The sequence below is a fragment of the Lutzomyia longipalpis genome, chromosome 3 (assembly GCF_024334085.1).
Source record: "Lutzomyia longipalpis isolate SR_M1_2022 chromosome 3, ASM2433408v1".
Classification (NCBI taxonomy): domain Eukaryota; kingdom Metazoa; phylum Arthropoda; class Insecta; order Diptera; family Psychodidae; genus Lutzomyia; species Lutzomyia longipalpis.
Genome location: NC_074709.1, coordinates 6,318,672 through 6,337,934, shown reverse-complemented (window position 1 = coordinate 6,337,934; position 19,263 = coordinate 6,318,672). Strand labels below are relative to the sequence as shown.

General features: G+C 33.0%; 1 protein-coding gene across 3 annotated transcripts in view; it reads right to left on the bottom strand.

Annotated features, from left to right (window-relative positions):
• Nucleotides 1-19,263, bottom strand: part of LOC129791656 (uncharacterized) — an 84,063-nt gene that overhangs the window by 48,795 nt on the left and 16,005 nt on the right. For all 3 annotated transcript variants that reach the window (XM_055829915.1, XM_055829917.1, XM_055829916.1), the window contains exons 4-6: nucleotides 6,879-7,050; nucleotides 3,062-3,197; nucleotides 832-975 (exon numbers count right to left, since the gene is read on the bottom strand). In XM_055829915.1, coding sequence (XP_055685890.1) covers nucleotides 832-975; nucleotides 3,062-3,197; nucleotides 6,879-7,050 — 452 coding nt within the window. The remainder of the gene's footprint in view (nucleotides 1-831; nucleotides 976-3,061; nucleotides 3,198-6,878; nucleotides 7,051-19,263) is intronic.

Genomic DNA, 19,263 nt, shown 5'->3' with positions numbered 1-19,263 from the left:
GACGTTTCTCTTCTAACGTTTGACATTTATTATTATTCAAAAATCTCTTTTTTTATTAAATTTTTAAATATTATTAAGCCAATAAAACATTTTTTGACCACTAAAACAAAACCTTAACTGCCTGAATTTTAAAGCTGTTTTAGGCACCTAAAACTTCACCCTGACTACGCCACTGGACTGAAAGATTCATCGTGTAAAAAAAATCTTTCACGACTAAATGGGAACAAGAAGAGAACTTTTATTCAGATTCTTTCACTTGAATATAATTTGGTAGAAAGAATTGATGAATGTGGGGGTGATTTTGGTGTATTTTAGGGGTGCATTAGGGGAATGTTTAAAGTACAATTTGTGCAAAAAGGTTATTCCCCTTTATGGTATGATATTATGTGGTTTTAATGTACTTTACTTCCCCGCTTGTGTCACGTGAATAATTTATTATTATCACCTCTTCCACCTGGAGGCTCCGAAATTTTCGGAGCGATCTCATTTTCATGTTATACAGTGCTTAACATAAATTAATTGTTCTATATATTGCGACCGAAATGAGTAAGATTTAGAGCAAATAATCCTAATGCGTGTTTGATGGAATTTCATTGTTGAATATTTCAGGCAGACCCCACGGGAAGGTATACCCGATATACCCTTAAAATTCGTGGCTTGGGGTGTGGAATTTCCCCTTGGCATGGGGCAGGCTTTTCCCGCGAAAAATGTATGGGGGGGAGTGTGGAAAAAAGTTCAGGTGAAAGGTGAGAAATTTCCATTGAATTGGGAGTGATGATGAGTATAAGAAGAAGAAAAAAAACGAAGAAGAAAAGGCAAAGAGATCCTTACCAGCATCAATTTTTCATATTCCTCCTCGAGAGTGCTGCCATTGAAATATTTTTGGGATGAAGTGGTGTCTGGGAAATAAAAGCCTCGCCGGCAGACACATTTGTATGATCCACGACGGAATCCTAAGCCAGAAATCGCCTCGCACTGAAATACATACAGAAAAAGAGAGAGATTCATGAATTCTTGATGTGTACGTACAATTCGCCGGAGAAAAGGAGCAAAATCTCAGGGTGGATGTTGAGTGTTGAATACCCCCAAAATATGGCATACAAAATAAAGATCATCGTGAATTTATGATTTGTCTTTTTGCACAAAAAAAAAGAAAGTGATGCTCTCATCCTTCACAATCCCCCCGCATTATTGAGCCATGACGAAAAAAGTCGAGCAATTTGCATTTTGAATATTAAACATTTTACTAAATCTCACAACAACCCCCTTTTCCTTATTTTCCTCATGCAAAAAAATAAAAGAAAACTTTGAAGGAATCCTTTATAGAGAAGAAAAACAAATTTTCACGGAATATGAATAAAAAAGGGGGTAGAAAAAAATGACACAGGGATGATGGAGATGATGCTACTGCGGGGTGAGATAAATCGACTGATTTGCAATTTTCTACTCCCACACGGGGTAGTTCATCAATGGGAAAGGCGTGACACACAAACTATTCATGGCTGAGGAAATTTTGAAATCAATCTTGTGGCAGCAAAAGCAGGTGGGTTGGCTCACACAGAGAATTTCTGTGAACAGAGAAGAGCACCCAGAAATGATGAATGACGGGGATGTGGCATCATTCCATCAGATGTGACAAAATTCACCCCATCGCATTAAGTTTATTTGAGAAAATTCCAAAAAGAGGTCAACAATGGGACATAACAATGGTCCCTTCTTTCCGTGTTCCTACGCCAAAAGGCACAGAGGTGTGAGCTGATGTGGAAAAACGAGGCGTCAGGGGAAAATCCAAGGGGAGGGTGTTTAAAAAATTGATTATTTATTATAAATAAAAAATAAGAAATCAAATTTTTAAAAATTCTTCAATTTGATTGGAAGGTTGGCAAAAAGTTTATCATTCTGTTTGACGGTCTATATCTTTTGACTGGGTTGAGCTATCTCAATGCGCTAAAAAGCAAAATACAGGAAAACTCAAAAATTTTCTTTTGCCTTTGAGTTGAAGTCGATATCTCAAAAATTGTGGCAGCTAGACCGAAAAATCTGAAAACCGGGAAAACTAAATAAGTTTCTTCTTACGTTTTTGAGTCTAGCTGCCACAATTTTTGAGATATCGACGTCAACTCAAAGGTAAAAGAAAATTTTAGAGTTTTCCTACATTTTGCTTTTTAGCGCATTGAGATAGCTCAATCCAGTCAAAAGATATAGATCATCAAACACAAGCACTAACTTATGGACCACCTGGGGCTATATTCTCCATGAGTGAAAAACTCTCGTGATAAACTCCCGAAGTCTTTTTTTAGGGAAAGAGTGAGGAAAACTTCACGTGAGCTTGATTCTCTATGAAAAATAATACATCCGTGATAAACTCCCGTAAGATTTTCCCGGTTTTCACGTATCTTTCTAAGCGTTAAAGCCTTCAGGAGTTTATTACGGGAGTTTTTCACTCTTAGAGAATTCATGACCTGGTATTTTAGTATATTACCTTTTAACAAAGTTTAGTTAAACTTGTAAAGCTTTCTTAGCTTAAAAATCTTAACACGTAAAAATTTTAAATTCAATTTTTCTTTAAACTCAAAAATCTTTAAAGCTGTTTGCTTCAAAAGTATTCTGAAGGAATTTCTTTTTTAATTCTTGTATTATGAGAATGAATTCTACTAAAAATCTTTTATGAGTCCGTGCGCCAGAAAATCTAGAAAATATCTGACTATTGAACAAGGGCTGTTATTCAGTTTATAAATTAATTGTTTTTAGGGTTTAGAAAAGAAAAATTTCCCTTTCACAAAACTACCTTTAAAAATAGAAGAAAAAAAGATAAAAGAGAAAATCCCCATTGAGCGCCTCTTAAATTCCATTTGGCTCTCACTTTTGCCTTTTCTTACCCTTTTCAATTGTGAATAAGGAAAAGAATGATGACAGCATTGTGCAGAGCCATGACTTTTTTCCTTCACACACACAGTGTGTATATATTTCTTTTTATTTAATTATGCCATCCCTTTGAGCTTGTTGAAGCTCAAATTTCCCCCACAATGTCTAATAAAAATGGATCTTTCCTCGAACTCACCTCCGTTGTCCGAGGTTTGCATTTGTCCGTGCCAGCAAAGATGTTGAGGGGTAGTGAAACACCGGAACTGGATATCCTCTGTGGGCACTGGTCGATGTCAACTCGTCGCAAATCAATATCAATTCCCGATGTGCCCCTGAGGGTGGGAAAAAAACGGAGGAAATAAGAAAGAAATACAACATGTACACAATCCTTTCCCAAGTCCTCATGGAACTTGTATTTTTCCCATTTTCCTGGATTGGAGAAATAATAGAATCGATTGTGATCAATCCACTTCCTAACCCACTATTTACCTTCCACACACACACACACCCATTTTCGGTGAAGCAGAAAAGCCACATATATACACTCTCCCCTTGTTGCCTTTCGCTTTTCCGCGATTTTCCCGCAGCCAATGAAGTGAACCACCCTCCCGGCCCTAGTGAGAGTGTATTTGACATGGGGATGAAGGCAGTTCAATGGGAATTTGCTCAACTGATGCGTACATAAGCTGGTCGAGCCACAAGAAGTTCACCCCGACGCAGTGGGTGGGAAAATGATGTATTCTGTCATATCTCGCAAGAGTCATAAAATTTCCATGTCTCACACACCCGAAACTACCCCCATTCCCACGCGTGGGTGACTTTTTTCTTCTTCTTCACCTCACGTGGAGCCAAGTAAGCACATCATTGTTTACCAACGAAGCGAAACCCCAATCTACCACTCGAGAATGGAACTTCTTTTCAAATTCAATTTATTTTCCGCTCTTAAAGTCATGAACACTTTTCTTTTGCTCCCAAAGCTCCCACACACTCTCTCTGTCTCCAAAGAGAGGGAAAGGAGTTTTCTTGTGCATGGGTGGATTTTCCCATTGAGATATGTAAGTTTGAGAAATTCCAAGTACCACAGTGATAACTTGCAACCATCATTGACACAATGTGCGATGCAGCATATCTCTCTATGCAAAGTAATGTAAATTTCCCATTTAAAATGTTTATCTAAAAATACATTACCATTTGTATTATGCTAGAAATTTCCTTTTGATAACTTTATATGAAAAGGAATTTCATTTCATGCATGGATCATTATGTATTTTTGCAAATGAGATTATTTTAATAAACATTTTTTTGTGTTAAAAAGGAAATTGAGAGCACTCTGTGAGCTAGAGAGCTTTCAATTGAGGGCTTTAGTGGTACTTTGCAGGGCTAATTAATTGGCTTTTCGTTGATGGCACAAGAGGAATAAGCGAGGAGTGGTATTGTTGGTTTCTGAAAGCTCATATTGCATTCTAATTTCTCATAAATAACCCATTAATCCATGCAGAAAATGAGAATTTTCAATTATCCCACAAACTGTTCAATGCATTTCCTTTTTTAAATTCTAAAGAAAATTAAATTGGAAAGCTTTTTGATTGGCTCATAATAATATTTTGAGCTTTTCACAGGCTTTTTTGAAACGCTTTTTCTATTTTTTTATTCCAGTAAGGGGGTTTATCTGTCGAAAAAATTGATAATTTGACAAATCATCCGAATATTAGCAAATAATCAGTATCCTTGTAACTTTTTCAGCTCCTTTTTAGTTCTTTTTATGCTTGAATTAAGTACTTCTTGAGCTTTTTATTTTAAATTTGTCCATTTTTAGCACTAAAATCCGAATAACTTCTTCTCAGCTTGAATATTTTTGAGGCTTGAATTAAGTTTGGAGTTAAACTTAACTTTTGGACTTGAGTTTAGTATTTTTTTGAGCTTGAATTAAGTGACTTTTTAAACTTTTATTTCAAATTAAGCTTCTTTAGGACTAAAATTCAAAATACTTTTTCAGTCTGAATTTAGACCTTTTTAGGCACTAATTAAGGACATTTTAAGCTAAAATTTAGTAAATTTTTAGGCTTGAATTAAATTCTTTTCGGGCTTAAATTTGTATAGTATTATTTAGACCTGAATTATGTGATTTTTAGGCTAAAATTTAATACTTTTCTGACTTGAATTTACTACTTTTCAGGCTTCTGCTCTTCAATCTTAACTTGTTTAGGACTACAATTCAAAATAATTTTTTTCAGCCTGAATTTAGACATTTTTTAGGATAGAATTAAGTATCTTTTAAGCTAAAATTTAGTAATTTTAGGCTTGAATTAAATTAAAAGTTAATTAATTAAAGTTTTTAGACTTGAATTATGTTCTTTTCGGACTTAAATTTACGTAGTACCTACTATTTATACCTAAATTTAATACTTTTCTAACTTGAATTTACTACTTTTCCAGGCTTCTGCTCTTCAATCTGAGCCTCTTTAGGACATAAATACGAATAAATTCTCTATTTCAATTTAATACTTTTTGCTCCTTACTCTGTGTCTTTTTATCCGAATAATTGCGTTCATTTGAGTTCTTTTTTATCCAGATAAATACCCCCTGACTGTGCTCCAGTCTCCGCTAAATATTTATTTAAATTATATGTACAAATTAATTCGCTACAACGCCAGCACGTTTTAATTTACAAATTTATTAACTATTAATTGCAAATTTTAAAAAAATATTAGGTATAAATTTTGCATAATGTTAATGCGTGTTATTCCCTTTTAGTATTCTACATCATTGCCTCATAATTCATTTTGCTTAAAATGATATTTCCACATTATTTCCCTGTTTTATTTATCTAGATAAATAGCATAATCTGCAATATATATTTATTTATATGGAGACAAAGTGAATTATGTGTGTTGTATGTGTAAAATTACAAAAGCTCCCATTCAACATTTTGCGGAAACAATAAAAGTGATCATAATGCTTTTGTTAGATGATACCCAAAAGCGAGCTAATCATAATACAAAGGATATTTATTGGTTAAAATTTATTGAAGCGCTTGGGGTTGTTTAGCTGCATGTTTAATTAACTTTCTAGATGGAATTTGTGGAAAATCGGGGTTGATTGTTTGGGCCATTTACATGAAAGGGAGTCTTTTTTTTTCAGAATACCTTTTGTGGGTTTAGCTGTGAAGAGTATACATAAAATAGTTTAATATGTATCCAGAATTTTTGGGTAAAATGCGAAACCTCAACGAGCTTTTGGGGTGATGCTTTTGAATTGAATTTCGAGACATTTCCCCCAACTATTTGGGAGCTTTGTGCGCGGTGTGGGGTGTAAAGTGGGCTATAAATGGAATGAGGGTGAAGTGGAGCTCTTGAGGAAATGCGCGACAAACTCATGAAGAGTTTTGGGGGCTTCAATCTCAAGTGTGTGGTGTATATGTTTCAAATGGGTGTGTGTAGTGTACGCCATGAATATTATTTATGGTAATCTCTTTGGATTACGATGGGGAAATGGTGTTAATAAAATATACAGTCAACTATATTTAATGGGATCGTTTTGATTCTTTTATAGCATTGCTGTCTTGAGCTCTGTCATCATCCATTATAATGTTTTGCCCGCATGTAAGACTCTCCCGCATCAGCCCTCAAAGACGGGGGTGACTCCCTCGTGGGCGAGGGTGGCAAAAATGGCCCACAGAGGAGGTTGTGAGTCACACAAATAATAAATCGTGATATAAATAAACAATTTCACGGATTCAACCCTTATCCATGCTGAGCACGCATCATCTCAATGGACGAACAAAATTGTCGTCGACGCAGAAATTGACTGAAAAATTTCGTGTGCGTCTAAGCGATAAATTAAATTGCCTTCCTCGCGTGATAGTTTTCCAACATTAACCAAAAGCTCTTTTTTTCATGCTTCTACCTCTCGCAAATTGCTCAAAAATTATTCTTCAGTGAGCTTCTTTAAAATTCCCTGCAACAAAACATCCTGACAAAAAAAGCTTAAAATGTATACGAGGATGAACTTACTTGAAAAAGTACGTTCCATTTTCGTAGCCAAAAAATGGCACAGTGTACGTCAGCATCCAAATGTTTCCACCCCCACAGTCGTAGTATGGTTTAGACCAGCGGCCATCCTCATACTTCACCGACAGAATTTCGTCTGCCACGCGATCCGTGCTGTTTGAGTAGAGATGGTAAGCTGTGGGGAAGAGAATTTCGAACATGCTGTATTAAATTCAATCGATATTGTATTGTGGGAAAGTGAAAGCATTTTATGTTTCTTGAATTTCACGAGAAACGCTAAAAGCTCCTCTTCTTACTTTTTTTTTTAAACATTTTAGCGACAAGTTTTCTTAAGACAAAGAGTTTTCTTTTGGAAAAAAAAATCATTTTAAGACTCTATTAATGCGAAGAAATATTAACATAAACAAATTTTCGTGAAGATTGCAGATTCGAAGCTTATTTATCTGTCTGGAGGACTAGAAAATAGACTGGAGAATTGCAAGAGAAGCAATTTTGTATTGATTTGCATCTAATAACATTGAAATTATTCAGCATAACATCCCCCTTTCCTCGTGGAAGAATAAATGAATTGATCAGTAAGAAGGAGATCTAACATATTCATAGGATATTTTTGCATATCCTAACGTAAAATTTGTGTCTTATTGATCTGCTCTTCTGCTCCATACGTATATGTCGCGAAAAAGAACCTGAAGAACGTTTTAAAGAATGAAAATTTGCTTTAAAATTTTTTTTTTTGATTGGATTTTTTGATTGAGATTATTTGATAGCCTTGCTTGTACCCTATATGTGCGAATTAATTCCAAATTTCCGAAGAATGTAGAGAAACTTAATATTTTTTTCTATGACTAAAGATTGGCCTAAAGGGCCTAAAGAATAATCTGAACCGAAAATTCTATCTCAAAAACCAAATTAAAATACAAAAAATCGTTATTTTCCACGCTCCTTAAAAATTCTCAAAACTAAAAGTAAAATGAAAAATTCAAAATTCAAAAAAAAATTTTAAACTCAATATGAAAAATGTAAAATGAGAGATAGAAAATTAAAAAAAAAACTCTCAATTCAAAATGAAAGATTAAAAGTTAAAAAATCAAAGAAAAAAAGATAAATTGAAAATTTAAAGTTAAAAATGAAAATAAAACAAGTAGCTTCAATAAAATCTTTAAGGGGGGTCTCTTGTGAGAGCTCATGAAATTAAATGTTTCTATTTTTCTTAAGGTTTTTCTTAAATTTGGTCTTCATGTGTTGGCAACATTTAAAGACTTACTATTGAAGAGCAAGAAAACCACTTTCCGCCATCTTAGATGCGACGCCATCTTGAGATTTTCCTTAAAACACAAAGGTAAGTTTTTCTCAGGATCTACCGGATGGATTTTGATGGGGTAAAAAGCAAATGGAAGAGGAAATACCAATGCAGATTTTGTTGTACCAGAATTTTGAATTTCCACTCTGGGGCTGAGAAAAGTGGAAAAATGTGACATTTTTCAGAAATTTTTGACGTTTTTTCACTTTTCTCAGCCCCAGAATGGAAATTCAAAATTCTGCTACATCAAAATCTGCATTGGTATTTCCTCTTTCATTTGCTTTTTACCCCATCAAAATCCATCCAGTAGATCCTGAGAAAAACCTACCTTTGTGTTTTAGGGCAGTTCTGTGGAAAAGTCGTAAAATCACAAGATGGCGTCGCACCTAAGATGGCGGAAAGTGATTTTCTTACACTTCAATAGTTAGGCTACAAATGTTACCAACATCGGAAAACCAAGTTTAAGAAGAACCCAAAAAATGACAACATTAAAAATGTGTAAATTCTAACAGATTTCCCAAGAGACCCCCCTTAATTAAAATACAAACTAACTGGTTTTGCTAAATACTTCTTAAGAAATTTCGTGAACAAATTCAATAAAGACCTTTTTCAAATTTTCACGGCCAAATTTTCAACTTATATTCTTAAAATTTCGACTAACTTTCGTTCATTCATTACCTCAAATTAAGCCAAACTTTCGCTAATTTCATTAAATTAAACAAAATAAATTTCATTAAATTTAAAAATAAATAATTAAATACAAAACTTTTATGACATTGCTCATTTTTCGTAATTTTCTTCCAACCTAAAATTGGGATAATACCCACAAATTCTCTAAAAAGCTTCGTATTCTATATACATATGTATACATAGGTATATGTATGTACGTACATATTACAAAAGGTGCCAATCGATTTTCCGTATTGTCACGTCTTAAATTGGTTTAGTGCGATAACACCACCAGGCGCCTCCACTGTTAATGGTGTTGCCTTGTGCTTTAGTTCTATTTGCACTATTTGAGTGAATGTAGAGTGAATTTCAGCCAATATTTTGATGCTATCAACTACATTTTCACATTAAAATTTTGAATTACATTTTAATTAAATTAATTTATATAATTAATTAATTTTCCGAGCATCATTTTAGCATAAATATTGCGAATTTTAATTGATTACAATATTTAGGGGAGACCGGGGTTAAAAAAGTCACTTAAGGGTTTAGAAAAAGCTCAAAATATTATATTTCCCAAACAGATAAAGCGAAATGTATAGCTCATTTCTTTAGGAAATTTACTGCCCTACAACTCTTTCTCAGACCATTTTGTTCTATCTAGCTAGGAAATATGATATTTTAGGCATTTTCCAAACCCTTAAGTGACTTTATTAGCCCCGGTCTCCCCTAATTATATAATGAAATATTCTTTTGAAATTTTGACATAATTTAATATATATTTCAACGAAAAACAAAAATTTCTTTCAAAATTGCGCCGTATAGAAAATATCTCTGTGGACAAGTGGACATGACCCATGGAAATTCATTTCCCTGTGTGGATCTAATATATAATCCCGCAATTGAAGATTGAGAAAAGCAACTTGTAAATTTCCAAGAAAACATCATTCTCAACCCTGACGCCTCCTATCGTCGCAATCTTATCCCTTTTCTTCGTCCTGATGTGCGAGGCATGTGTTGAAAATGGGACCTTAAAGAGAATTGGTTCTCATCAAATTGCGGGAAAAACCAAAAAAGGAATGATCACGTATCGAGAGATATCTCATTTATTTTCACAAATATAAATAACAGTGTGGACAATAAAGAAAATGATGGCTCCGCAGTGATAAAAGTGCCGCCATTGAGTGGGAAAAGAAAGGAAAAAGGGCTTCCTTTTATCCATCCGCCCCCACCCACAGAGTATACCGCACCAAAGATAAAATAAATCAAAATAAATTCGACAAAAGGATGTGAAATTTCTGCACGCAAAGCAAAGCTGATTTAGCGTGGCAAATTCCTCTTTGTCCCTTTTTCACGTTAAAATTGAAATTTCCTTAATGGCGTAAATGTTTGTTTTTTTTTTCAGAGAATATGCTAAATAAATAAAAATCTCTATATCGGAGATTTAATCACTCAAAATTCGGAGAAATTTTTTTTCCATTGATTTTTTATAAGAGGATTTAGGGACTTTTCACAAAGAGAAAAGCTCATCAGTTGCGATATTGCGTAAATTGTATTAAAGAACAAAAAATAGAAAATCTTTCATCAAAACATCTTCTGTTCCCATTTCCTTGTAACTTTCCCGGAAAAGTCCCCATGGCATCATACCTTTTTGCAGGTATATGTCTAAGGTTGTTTACATGAAAGATGACTCGAAAGTTTTTCTTCCGATACATCAGGACGAGAAAATAATAAAAAAAGATTTTCTTCTCAGATTCGCATCATAAACAGATAGGACACGATGTTCTATTAGTTTCCCTTTTACCTCACATTCCGTGTAAATCATATTGGACGTTACTCGAATTTCAAATTCAACTTTCATACAGAAGTCGAATGATTTTTCAACTTTCATCCAACTGAAACTGTATTGCAAATCACACAAACATTATGCAATTTTGCAACTTGCCACAGTATTTGCAAACTTGTAAAAAACTTCCCAAGAATTACATTAATCTTGGCAAGGAAGTTATACGTTTTTTTTCCTCCCTCATCCACCACGGAAGACGTGGTGTGTCTTAAAAAGTACACATAGCAAAAAAACCAACATATTTTCTCATGCACAAATTTATGTTCATTCAAAGTGATTTTCAAATTTCCCCGGGAAATCTTGTGAAATGTTCTGTGTAGCGGAAAATGGCATGCTTAACTGCTTTTTAGCACAAACTTCATTGGCAAAATCAATAAATGCTTTCGACAGATGGGATTCACGCGAAATAAATTACAGAGAGCATGAAATAGTCATTAAAAGCCACACCATTTATATGACTCCACGTGGCGGGTCCTTTGCAATGAAATTCGATATGTTTCTATTTTATTTAAACTATATACTCATTTATTATTCCTCTTGTCAACGTTAATTTTCAAATATACACCCCCACCCCAGAACTTATTTGTATATTCTCTTATTTTTTTATCCAGAGGTGTATTCAGAAATATCTATTCAAGGGGGAATTGAACTTAATAAAAAAGAACGACTTTGCATTGAGAATTTATGGAGACTGAGGTAAATAAATCCATATTAACGGCCGTTGCACTTGAATTAGCAACTTTTGACAATTATTTTCAAACGTTTGACGTTCTTTTGTAAACTTTGACACCGCTTTTCTAACATTTGACGTTTAACAAACCGTTAGCCGTTGCATTTAAAGTAGCTACTTTTGACTACTATTTTTATTTTAAAGTTTGACATTGTTTTCTAAACTTTGACGTCAAAAGTTGCAAATTCAAATGCAACGGCTAACGGGTTGTTAAACGTCAAATGTTAGAAAATCGGTGTCAAAGTTTACAAAACAACGTCAAACGTTTGAAAATCATTGTCAAAAGTTTCTAATTCGAATGCAACGGCCGTTAATATGGATTATTTACCTCAATCTTCATAAATTCTTACTGCCACGTCATTCATTTTGATTAGAATAAAAAAAAGTTATGGAAATTATTTTTAAAATTCAAAGGCTTGACTTTTTTTTTTAAATATGTTTCTATCAAACGTTTGATGTTTCTTTTTTAACGATTAACGTCTCCTTTCAAGTCTTTGGCTGTTTTTTAAAAGATTTGACGTTCCATTTAATAAGCAATTGGAATTTAAATAACAATTGACATATCTTTTCCAACGTTAGGTCATTTAGTATTAATGTTTGACGTAACTTTTCTAACCTTTGACGTCTATTTTCTAACGTTGAATTTTTTTAACGTTTTCATGCAACTTCTAGCCCAGAAAAAAAGTTGTTTACCAAAATAGAAAACATAACCTACCTGAACTTTATATTTAAACACCCAAACAGTCTTCCTGACTACGCCTCTGGTCTTTCCCTCAACAAATTTATTTTCAGAGTCGGGAAAATTCTACATTAATTTAATGAAAGTGTAAAATATGATTTTTTATATATTCCTGTTTATAGGGAAATTCTAGAGAAGAAAAACTATCTAGATAACAAATAGAGTAACGTTAAGTATACTATCCCAATTTATATGCAATTTTCCATAATTCTATTATTATTTTCTGCACTTAGAACTCACTGTAAGTGGAAACTAATACATTAATGCATTTTATATCCCATCTATAAATGTTATTCTTCAACAGAAAAGTATTATATACGAATGTTTTTCCCAGAGGCTCCTCAAGTATTTATAAAGCAGGTCACTTGCTGAAGCTTTTGCGGGATGATGTTCCATTAGAAAAAATTACATCAGGTTTACATGGAAACTTTTCAAATATTCATGTGAAAAATTCCACAGAGATGTGCCGGAGAGGAAGAAGAAAAAATCCACTTTGGGTTTTTTCTTGAATCTTTTGTTCTTGCGAAAGTTAGCCAAAGGAAGCTTGGGATACTCTTGCCAAGGATTCCGGTGTGGTAATTCATCTTGGGGATAAATAGCAATTAGCAGAATTCCGCCACATTCCTCTCCTCATTTTTCCCCATTAATCCTATTTATTCTCACCAGCTGTGATGTATGCTAATGGCATGAAAATTGTGCACAAAGTACGATGTAGCACCTCATACTCTATACTGCAAAAGTATATATAGCAAGCAAACCACCCCCCAATTCATGTTGAACTAAAAGTCTCAGGGAATTGGTAAAAGGTGTGCGTGCATTAGCACCCGTGTGGGGTGTGAAGTAATGGGAAAATTTACCTGTTGATATTCGCATGTTTAATCTGGCATTTATGCAAATTTCATAAAACACTGCCACCCCCTCCCCCGTCCTCACCATGCACCCACCAACCCCATTCGTGTTAACCATATATCTCGGAGACTTGAGAGACAGTTTGCACAGAGACTTTAGCTGCAAAGGGGGGAGCAAGCTAAGAGGCTTTCAGTGTGGAAAATTTTTCGCTCTAGGTTGCCATTTGCCACCCACTACAACCTTCCCCCCTTTTTGACAATTTTTTTTCCGGGAAATTTGTGCAAGGAGAAAATGTTTAGGGAATTCACAATTTGTACCACGATGGGTTATATAAAAATGTTCACGACTCGGCACTTCTTTTCATCGACTAAATTGGTGTTGTTTATTCAGTTTTTTTTTCAGCGCTCTTGAACAAATTGAAATAAATTGGTCAGGGTATGTCATAAAGAATGTGCGGTGAGTTTATTTCTGTTCCCCAACAATGTGGGTGGAGGAGAGTACAAAATGTTTGGGGTGAAAATTTAAATTTAGGGTACTTTTTGTTTGTTTATTCAGGAAAAGTTGTTCATTTTTTTTTAATTCATTCAGCGTTAACTCTCTACGTTTTATTCTGCTATCTGATACTTAATAAAAAGTATTTTAGGGTGGATTTATATGCTCCTACTCTGCTTTGTTTCACTGCTATTTACGTAATATTTAAACACCGTGGTCGGTGATTCATTTTACCCCACAGAACATTGTTATTCTTTTTTTCAACAAATATTTTATGAATTCAGTTTCGATAGTTGATTAAAAATTTTTTTATGGGGAAATTCTGGTGATTTATGTGTTTTTCTATATATTTATTTTTTGCATAGAAAAGCTTTTCCGCTCTATGCTTTGTGATTCATTTTGCCCCATATGTCTTTTTTAAACAAAATACTGAAAAGTTGACATATTTTTGTTTATTGACTTAAAAAAATTAATCTTATTATTTTATTAATTAGAAGTGTAAATAAAGTGTAAGAAAAAAAATCAGTAGTAGCTTTACAAAAAATTGCATTAGGGGAGTGTGTAATAAGTATCATATTTCCTAGAACAAAATGATCTGAGAAAGAGTTGTAGAGTAAAAAATATTCTAAAGAAATGAGCTATATTTTACGCTTTATCTGTTTACGAAATTTGATATTTTGAGCTGATATTTGAGATTTCTAAACGCTTAAGTGACTTTTTTTTACCCCTTTCTCCGCTATTTTATTACATTTTTTATGCTATGTTACTGACCATTTCATTTCTTTATTAAATTAATCAATCTATGGCAAAAATTTCAATCATTTTCATTAAATAGAAATTCCTAGAGATTTAAATCAATATTTCAGGGGAATCATCAGCAATGATGGCAACCCCTCTATCAATTAAATAAATAATAAATAAATAAATATTTACTTTCGTTTTGAAAAACACTTCATTTGTTTTATCAAGCAACCATGACTCATATTTTTAATTATTGTAAAGATTTTATAAAACCGATTTTGATGAAAATTTCTTGAAATCATCTTTAGAAAACAAAGAAAATTCAGAACTTAGTTTTGGTGGAATCGGATTAATTTTGTTGGACTTATTCAGCAGTCTTGAAACAATCCTATTTTCGCTATAATTCAGAAACTGATAAGACTTATAAATTCTTGGTTGATCCTTAAACATTTCGTAGGTTATATCAGTACTAGAACTTGACAGAAATGGGTTAAAATGAAATTCCCTTACACGTGATTGGGTTAACTGGTAAACTTTAAAGAAGTAATAAATAGTTTTGAGGTGAACAAGAGATTATTTAGTTAACTTAGCCTCATTTTCTCATAACAAATAAATGTTTTATATTAATATTATTCATTAATTGACTAATTTATTCAACAATAGGCCTGTTGCTCGCCAATGTGTTCTAAATTTGATTTATTCAACAATATTCCAAATATAGCCCATATATGGGGTATTAGTGCGCAAAATTCATTTGTGGCAGTCAATGGTGCGGAATTCCAAGTAAATATATTCCGCAGCCACAATTTGTGTAATATGTTGTGAAATTAAATATTTGCATAATAAGTGAAATGCTCGTAGGCTTTACATGCATATAGGAGAATCTCCTGGCAAACGATTCAGTGGTCAGATGGAGGATGAACCCGGTGGTCTCGTGTCCACTGTAATTTGCTCCATTACAGCTGAATTGAATTGCCCCATATTGATTGAAATCTCAACATAATACGCACCCCATGTGCGAATTTCAGTTGTATGGCAATAAAGGGGTTTTTGGGTTTGTTGTATTGTAGAATATTCCAGTGAATTACTTATACAAAATGTACCTTAACACCATTTGCCAGCCAAAACCACATTTTGGAGCATTGCTTGCACCTAACTTGCCCGGGAATTTATTTAATAAATAATAAAATGAAGCCTCTTTACTCACACGAGAAGCTTTCATCATCAACGAGCTTTTCAGGTACATACATATATGTATGTATATATATTTACAGAGGACCAAGGAGCAAAAACAAAACTATCCTGTGAAGCCACTGTATTTTCATTACACATATTTGCATATTTTATTATTTGCATGAATGGACATTTAATTGAATTTGCAAAGCTCCCTGTACATCCCATCTGATATTTTTTGTTTATTTTCTCACGCGCTGCCAAAAAATACGTGATTAAAATTTTACAATATACATTACAAATTGATGTAATTGTCCAACGATATATAGCAAAAAACATGGAAAACTAATTTTTAATAAATATTAATGGCCTAGTTAATTTTTTTTAACAGTGTTTAAAGAAATAATTGGATCGATTCTGTCAGAAATCTTTCCTTTTTTTTCAACTAGAAAATTGTAAGAAGATTTTAACACTTTAACACTTGGAGAAAAGAAAATAATTTTCCAAGTTTTCTTTCGACGATCTTGAAGTAATAAACCTTCCCTACACACAGATGTAGAATTTATCATGAAATGTTTGATAAATTTTAATTCTGAGGCGATCAAAAAGTGTCTAATTGACCACTTTGGCCAGCAAAATCCTGCAATGGTTAATCAAAACGTTTTTAAAAAATAATATTCCCCAAAAAGTTCAAAATATTTGACAGGTAAACAGTCAGGTTTCAATGCTACAAAAATTATAATTAATTAATTAGCAAATCATCTCTTTCAAACCCTCTCCTACCCCTTTCTCTAATTTACTTGTTTTAACAGAAATGATTGATATGAAAATTAATTTGCTGATAGCATAATTTGGTGCATTTCAAAAAACATTGAAATTGATTTTTACAAATTACATTAAACAAATCATAATTAATCTACATTATATTTTATGATTTATTACAATCAATCCCACAAATCCATTAAAATTAACCTGATAAACGGAGATCAAAGTTCTATAATAATAATTGAAATGATTAAAATTGATTTTTTATTGTAGATTTAGCTTGAAGTTTATTATTATGTAAAATTTGTTATATATAATTTCCTCCACCACATAAATCATTTTATATAGCAAATGTGGAAATTTTTATTTTTTGCATTTTCAGGAATAAAAAATTCATTTGGTTCCCTTTCAAAAGCCCATTGGTTTTGCAAAATGATATTGATATTTTGCTATTTTAATTTATTTTCATTGCAGCGTAAATTAATACCAGCTTATACGTGTGTTCTACCTTATCCGGACCCTCATTAAATAATTCAGCAATTTTAATCCTTTTTAATCAATACGCTGGAACTTTTTAATATTCCACCACAGCGTACGGGCCGGGGGGGGGGGGGGTGGCGTGGGCTATGTTGGGGGGTTTGTGTTGTAAATGAGTTTATGGGTTCTTTTGCATTTTTCTATCTCCCACGCTGCCACGGGGGAATGGGGGGGGGGGGGTGAATTAAGTGAATATTGTGGCAAATTATTAATTTTGCACAGGATGGTGGGAAGAAAATGTTGCCGTGAAGCAATTCTGCATAATTGAAAAAGTTTGAATCAATTTTCCAAAAAGACTAATTAATTTAACTTGCATCGGAGGTGCTTGACTTTCATCTCATATTCATGGGCGCCCATCCCACATCTTCCGTGCAACCTTTCCCACACTGTGCAGTAGAATAACCTTCTCCCCGAGTTGTTTTGAGCACACTTTTCCATGTATTTCCCAAGCAGATTGGTAAACGATTTAATAACAATCCCCATCCGAAGAAGTTTCAAGCTCACACAGATTATATCCCCTTTACTTCATCCTCCTCCTGGCAAACTCACCCCCATCGTCTCCTGCTTCTTCCTTCTGTTTTGCATTCACTCCCTTCCCAACGTTGTGTTTTCATTGAATTTTCATTGTGAACCCAGATAGAAGATGCAAAACATATAAACTGGAGGAGGGTTGAAAAAATACCAACAAAAAAAAACGAGCATGAAAAAAAGCTGCAAGAGAGGAAGTTGGATGAAATTTTGTTGGCAAGTTTGTATGATATGGGGGGGTCTTATGTGAATATGCTACACTATAAAAAAAACTTTTAGGTATCCATTTGACTTAATTGAAAGCCCTTGAGGATTTTACAAAACTCTGTCTCTCTTTGTTAAAACTCTACTTAACAGGTCAGTCTAAATTAATGGACCTACCCTTGAGAAAGTTCCCAAAGTTGGCCAGAGTGTCGTCTCATATGTAATACTACGTGAGCTTTTTCGCATGCTAAAAGTTACATTTTGCATGGAGAAACTATAAATTATCTCTGAAGAATTATAAAGCTTTTTGAGAATTTATAAAATTACATTTTTACATTTAAAAAATGATTTATTTATTTTTTACTTTCCCGAAGATAAAATTAGGGAAATTCTTTCTTTTCTTGCTGTATTAGAATTTTAAAAGCTCATAAACATTTACAATTCCCCTTGAGCTTTCATAGCTTTTCTTTCTTGCTTATTGACCCTAAAACTTTATATCTATGTCGTCTTTTTTTTAACGAGAAAATATTTAATTTGGTTAAAAAAGCTTTCCAAAAGCACTTCCTTTTTGCTCTCAATAAAAAGATCATTTTATTAATAGTTATCAAGTTGTAAAAATATATATTTCTCTTGAATGCAAATTCAAACAAAATTTTAATAAGGAAATACTTGATAAAATATTTAAAAAAAAAAACTTTTCCAAAGAATTTTATCACGTAGGTTTGTTCTGAATGTTTTTAAACTTTAATCAAAGAAATTCAATTTCTCATAAAGAACAAAACATAGAAATTATGCGATTTTTTTTACATTGTATACAACAACAACAAAAAGTAACCTTAGGCCAAATATTCAATAAGATGTGGGTGGTTGTGGAAGTGGCGAAAGAAAAAAAAAGTTATATGTGAAAAGGGAAGGAAGAAAACAAAGAAAAAAGACCCAAACAATAAACTTTCTGTGTGCATTAGAATACAATTTCGAGTATATTTTTGTATATGAATTCATTTTCTGCTCAAAGAGAGCCGGAAAATCTTTTCCCCGCGGGAGGCACGAAGGAAAAGAAAATTTTTTTCTTAGCAAATAATATATCCAATTACTGGACACGAATGTCTTTTGTATTTCTCATGGGACAAACAGAAAGACATGAGAGGTCATGGCTTTTTGTCGACTCTTCCGAGAACTTGGTCTAATCGTATAAAATCCAAATTGTCATTTTGATATTTTGTTTTTATGATATACAAAATGAGTTTTCATTTTAAGAAAAAAAAATAAATAAATAGGAAAATTTGCTGTGGGAAAATTCTCTGTGGAGTTTTAAAATCTTTGATGGAAATAATGGAATAATAGCATTTTCAAACTTTGAGCTTTCAACCAGGATTAACGTGAGAAACTTCAATTGAAACATGATACATTCGCGTTAATGTTTCATTGGTGGATGATTTACAATCTGTAAAATTCATTTAGAAACTTTTTCAAAAGATTTTTGATTTAAAATAAATTTTTCTCTTAGAACACTTTCCATGAATAGATTTCTGGCTACATCCCTGATGAGAAAATATCTCAGAAAAATGAAAATTTGGGAAATTAGCCATACCTTCCTCAACGTATACTCCCGAAGTTTAAAGACAAAAATTTGCCTTTGAAATAAATTAGTTTAAATTCTATAAAATTTAATTTTATTTAAAAAGTTCTCTAAACTATCATCCACATAAAAGCGATCTTGCACATTCCTTTGAAATTATTTAATCTCTGGTGAACTCTAGAGTCTATATTCTCTTTAAGAGTAAAATGTGATTACTCATTTCTCCGAATTATTCA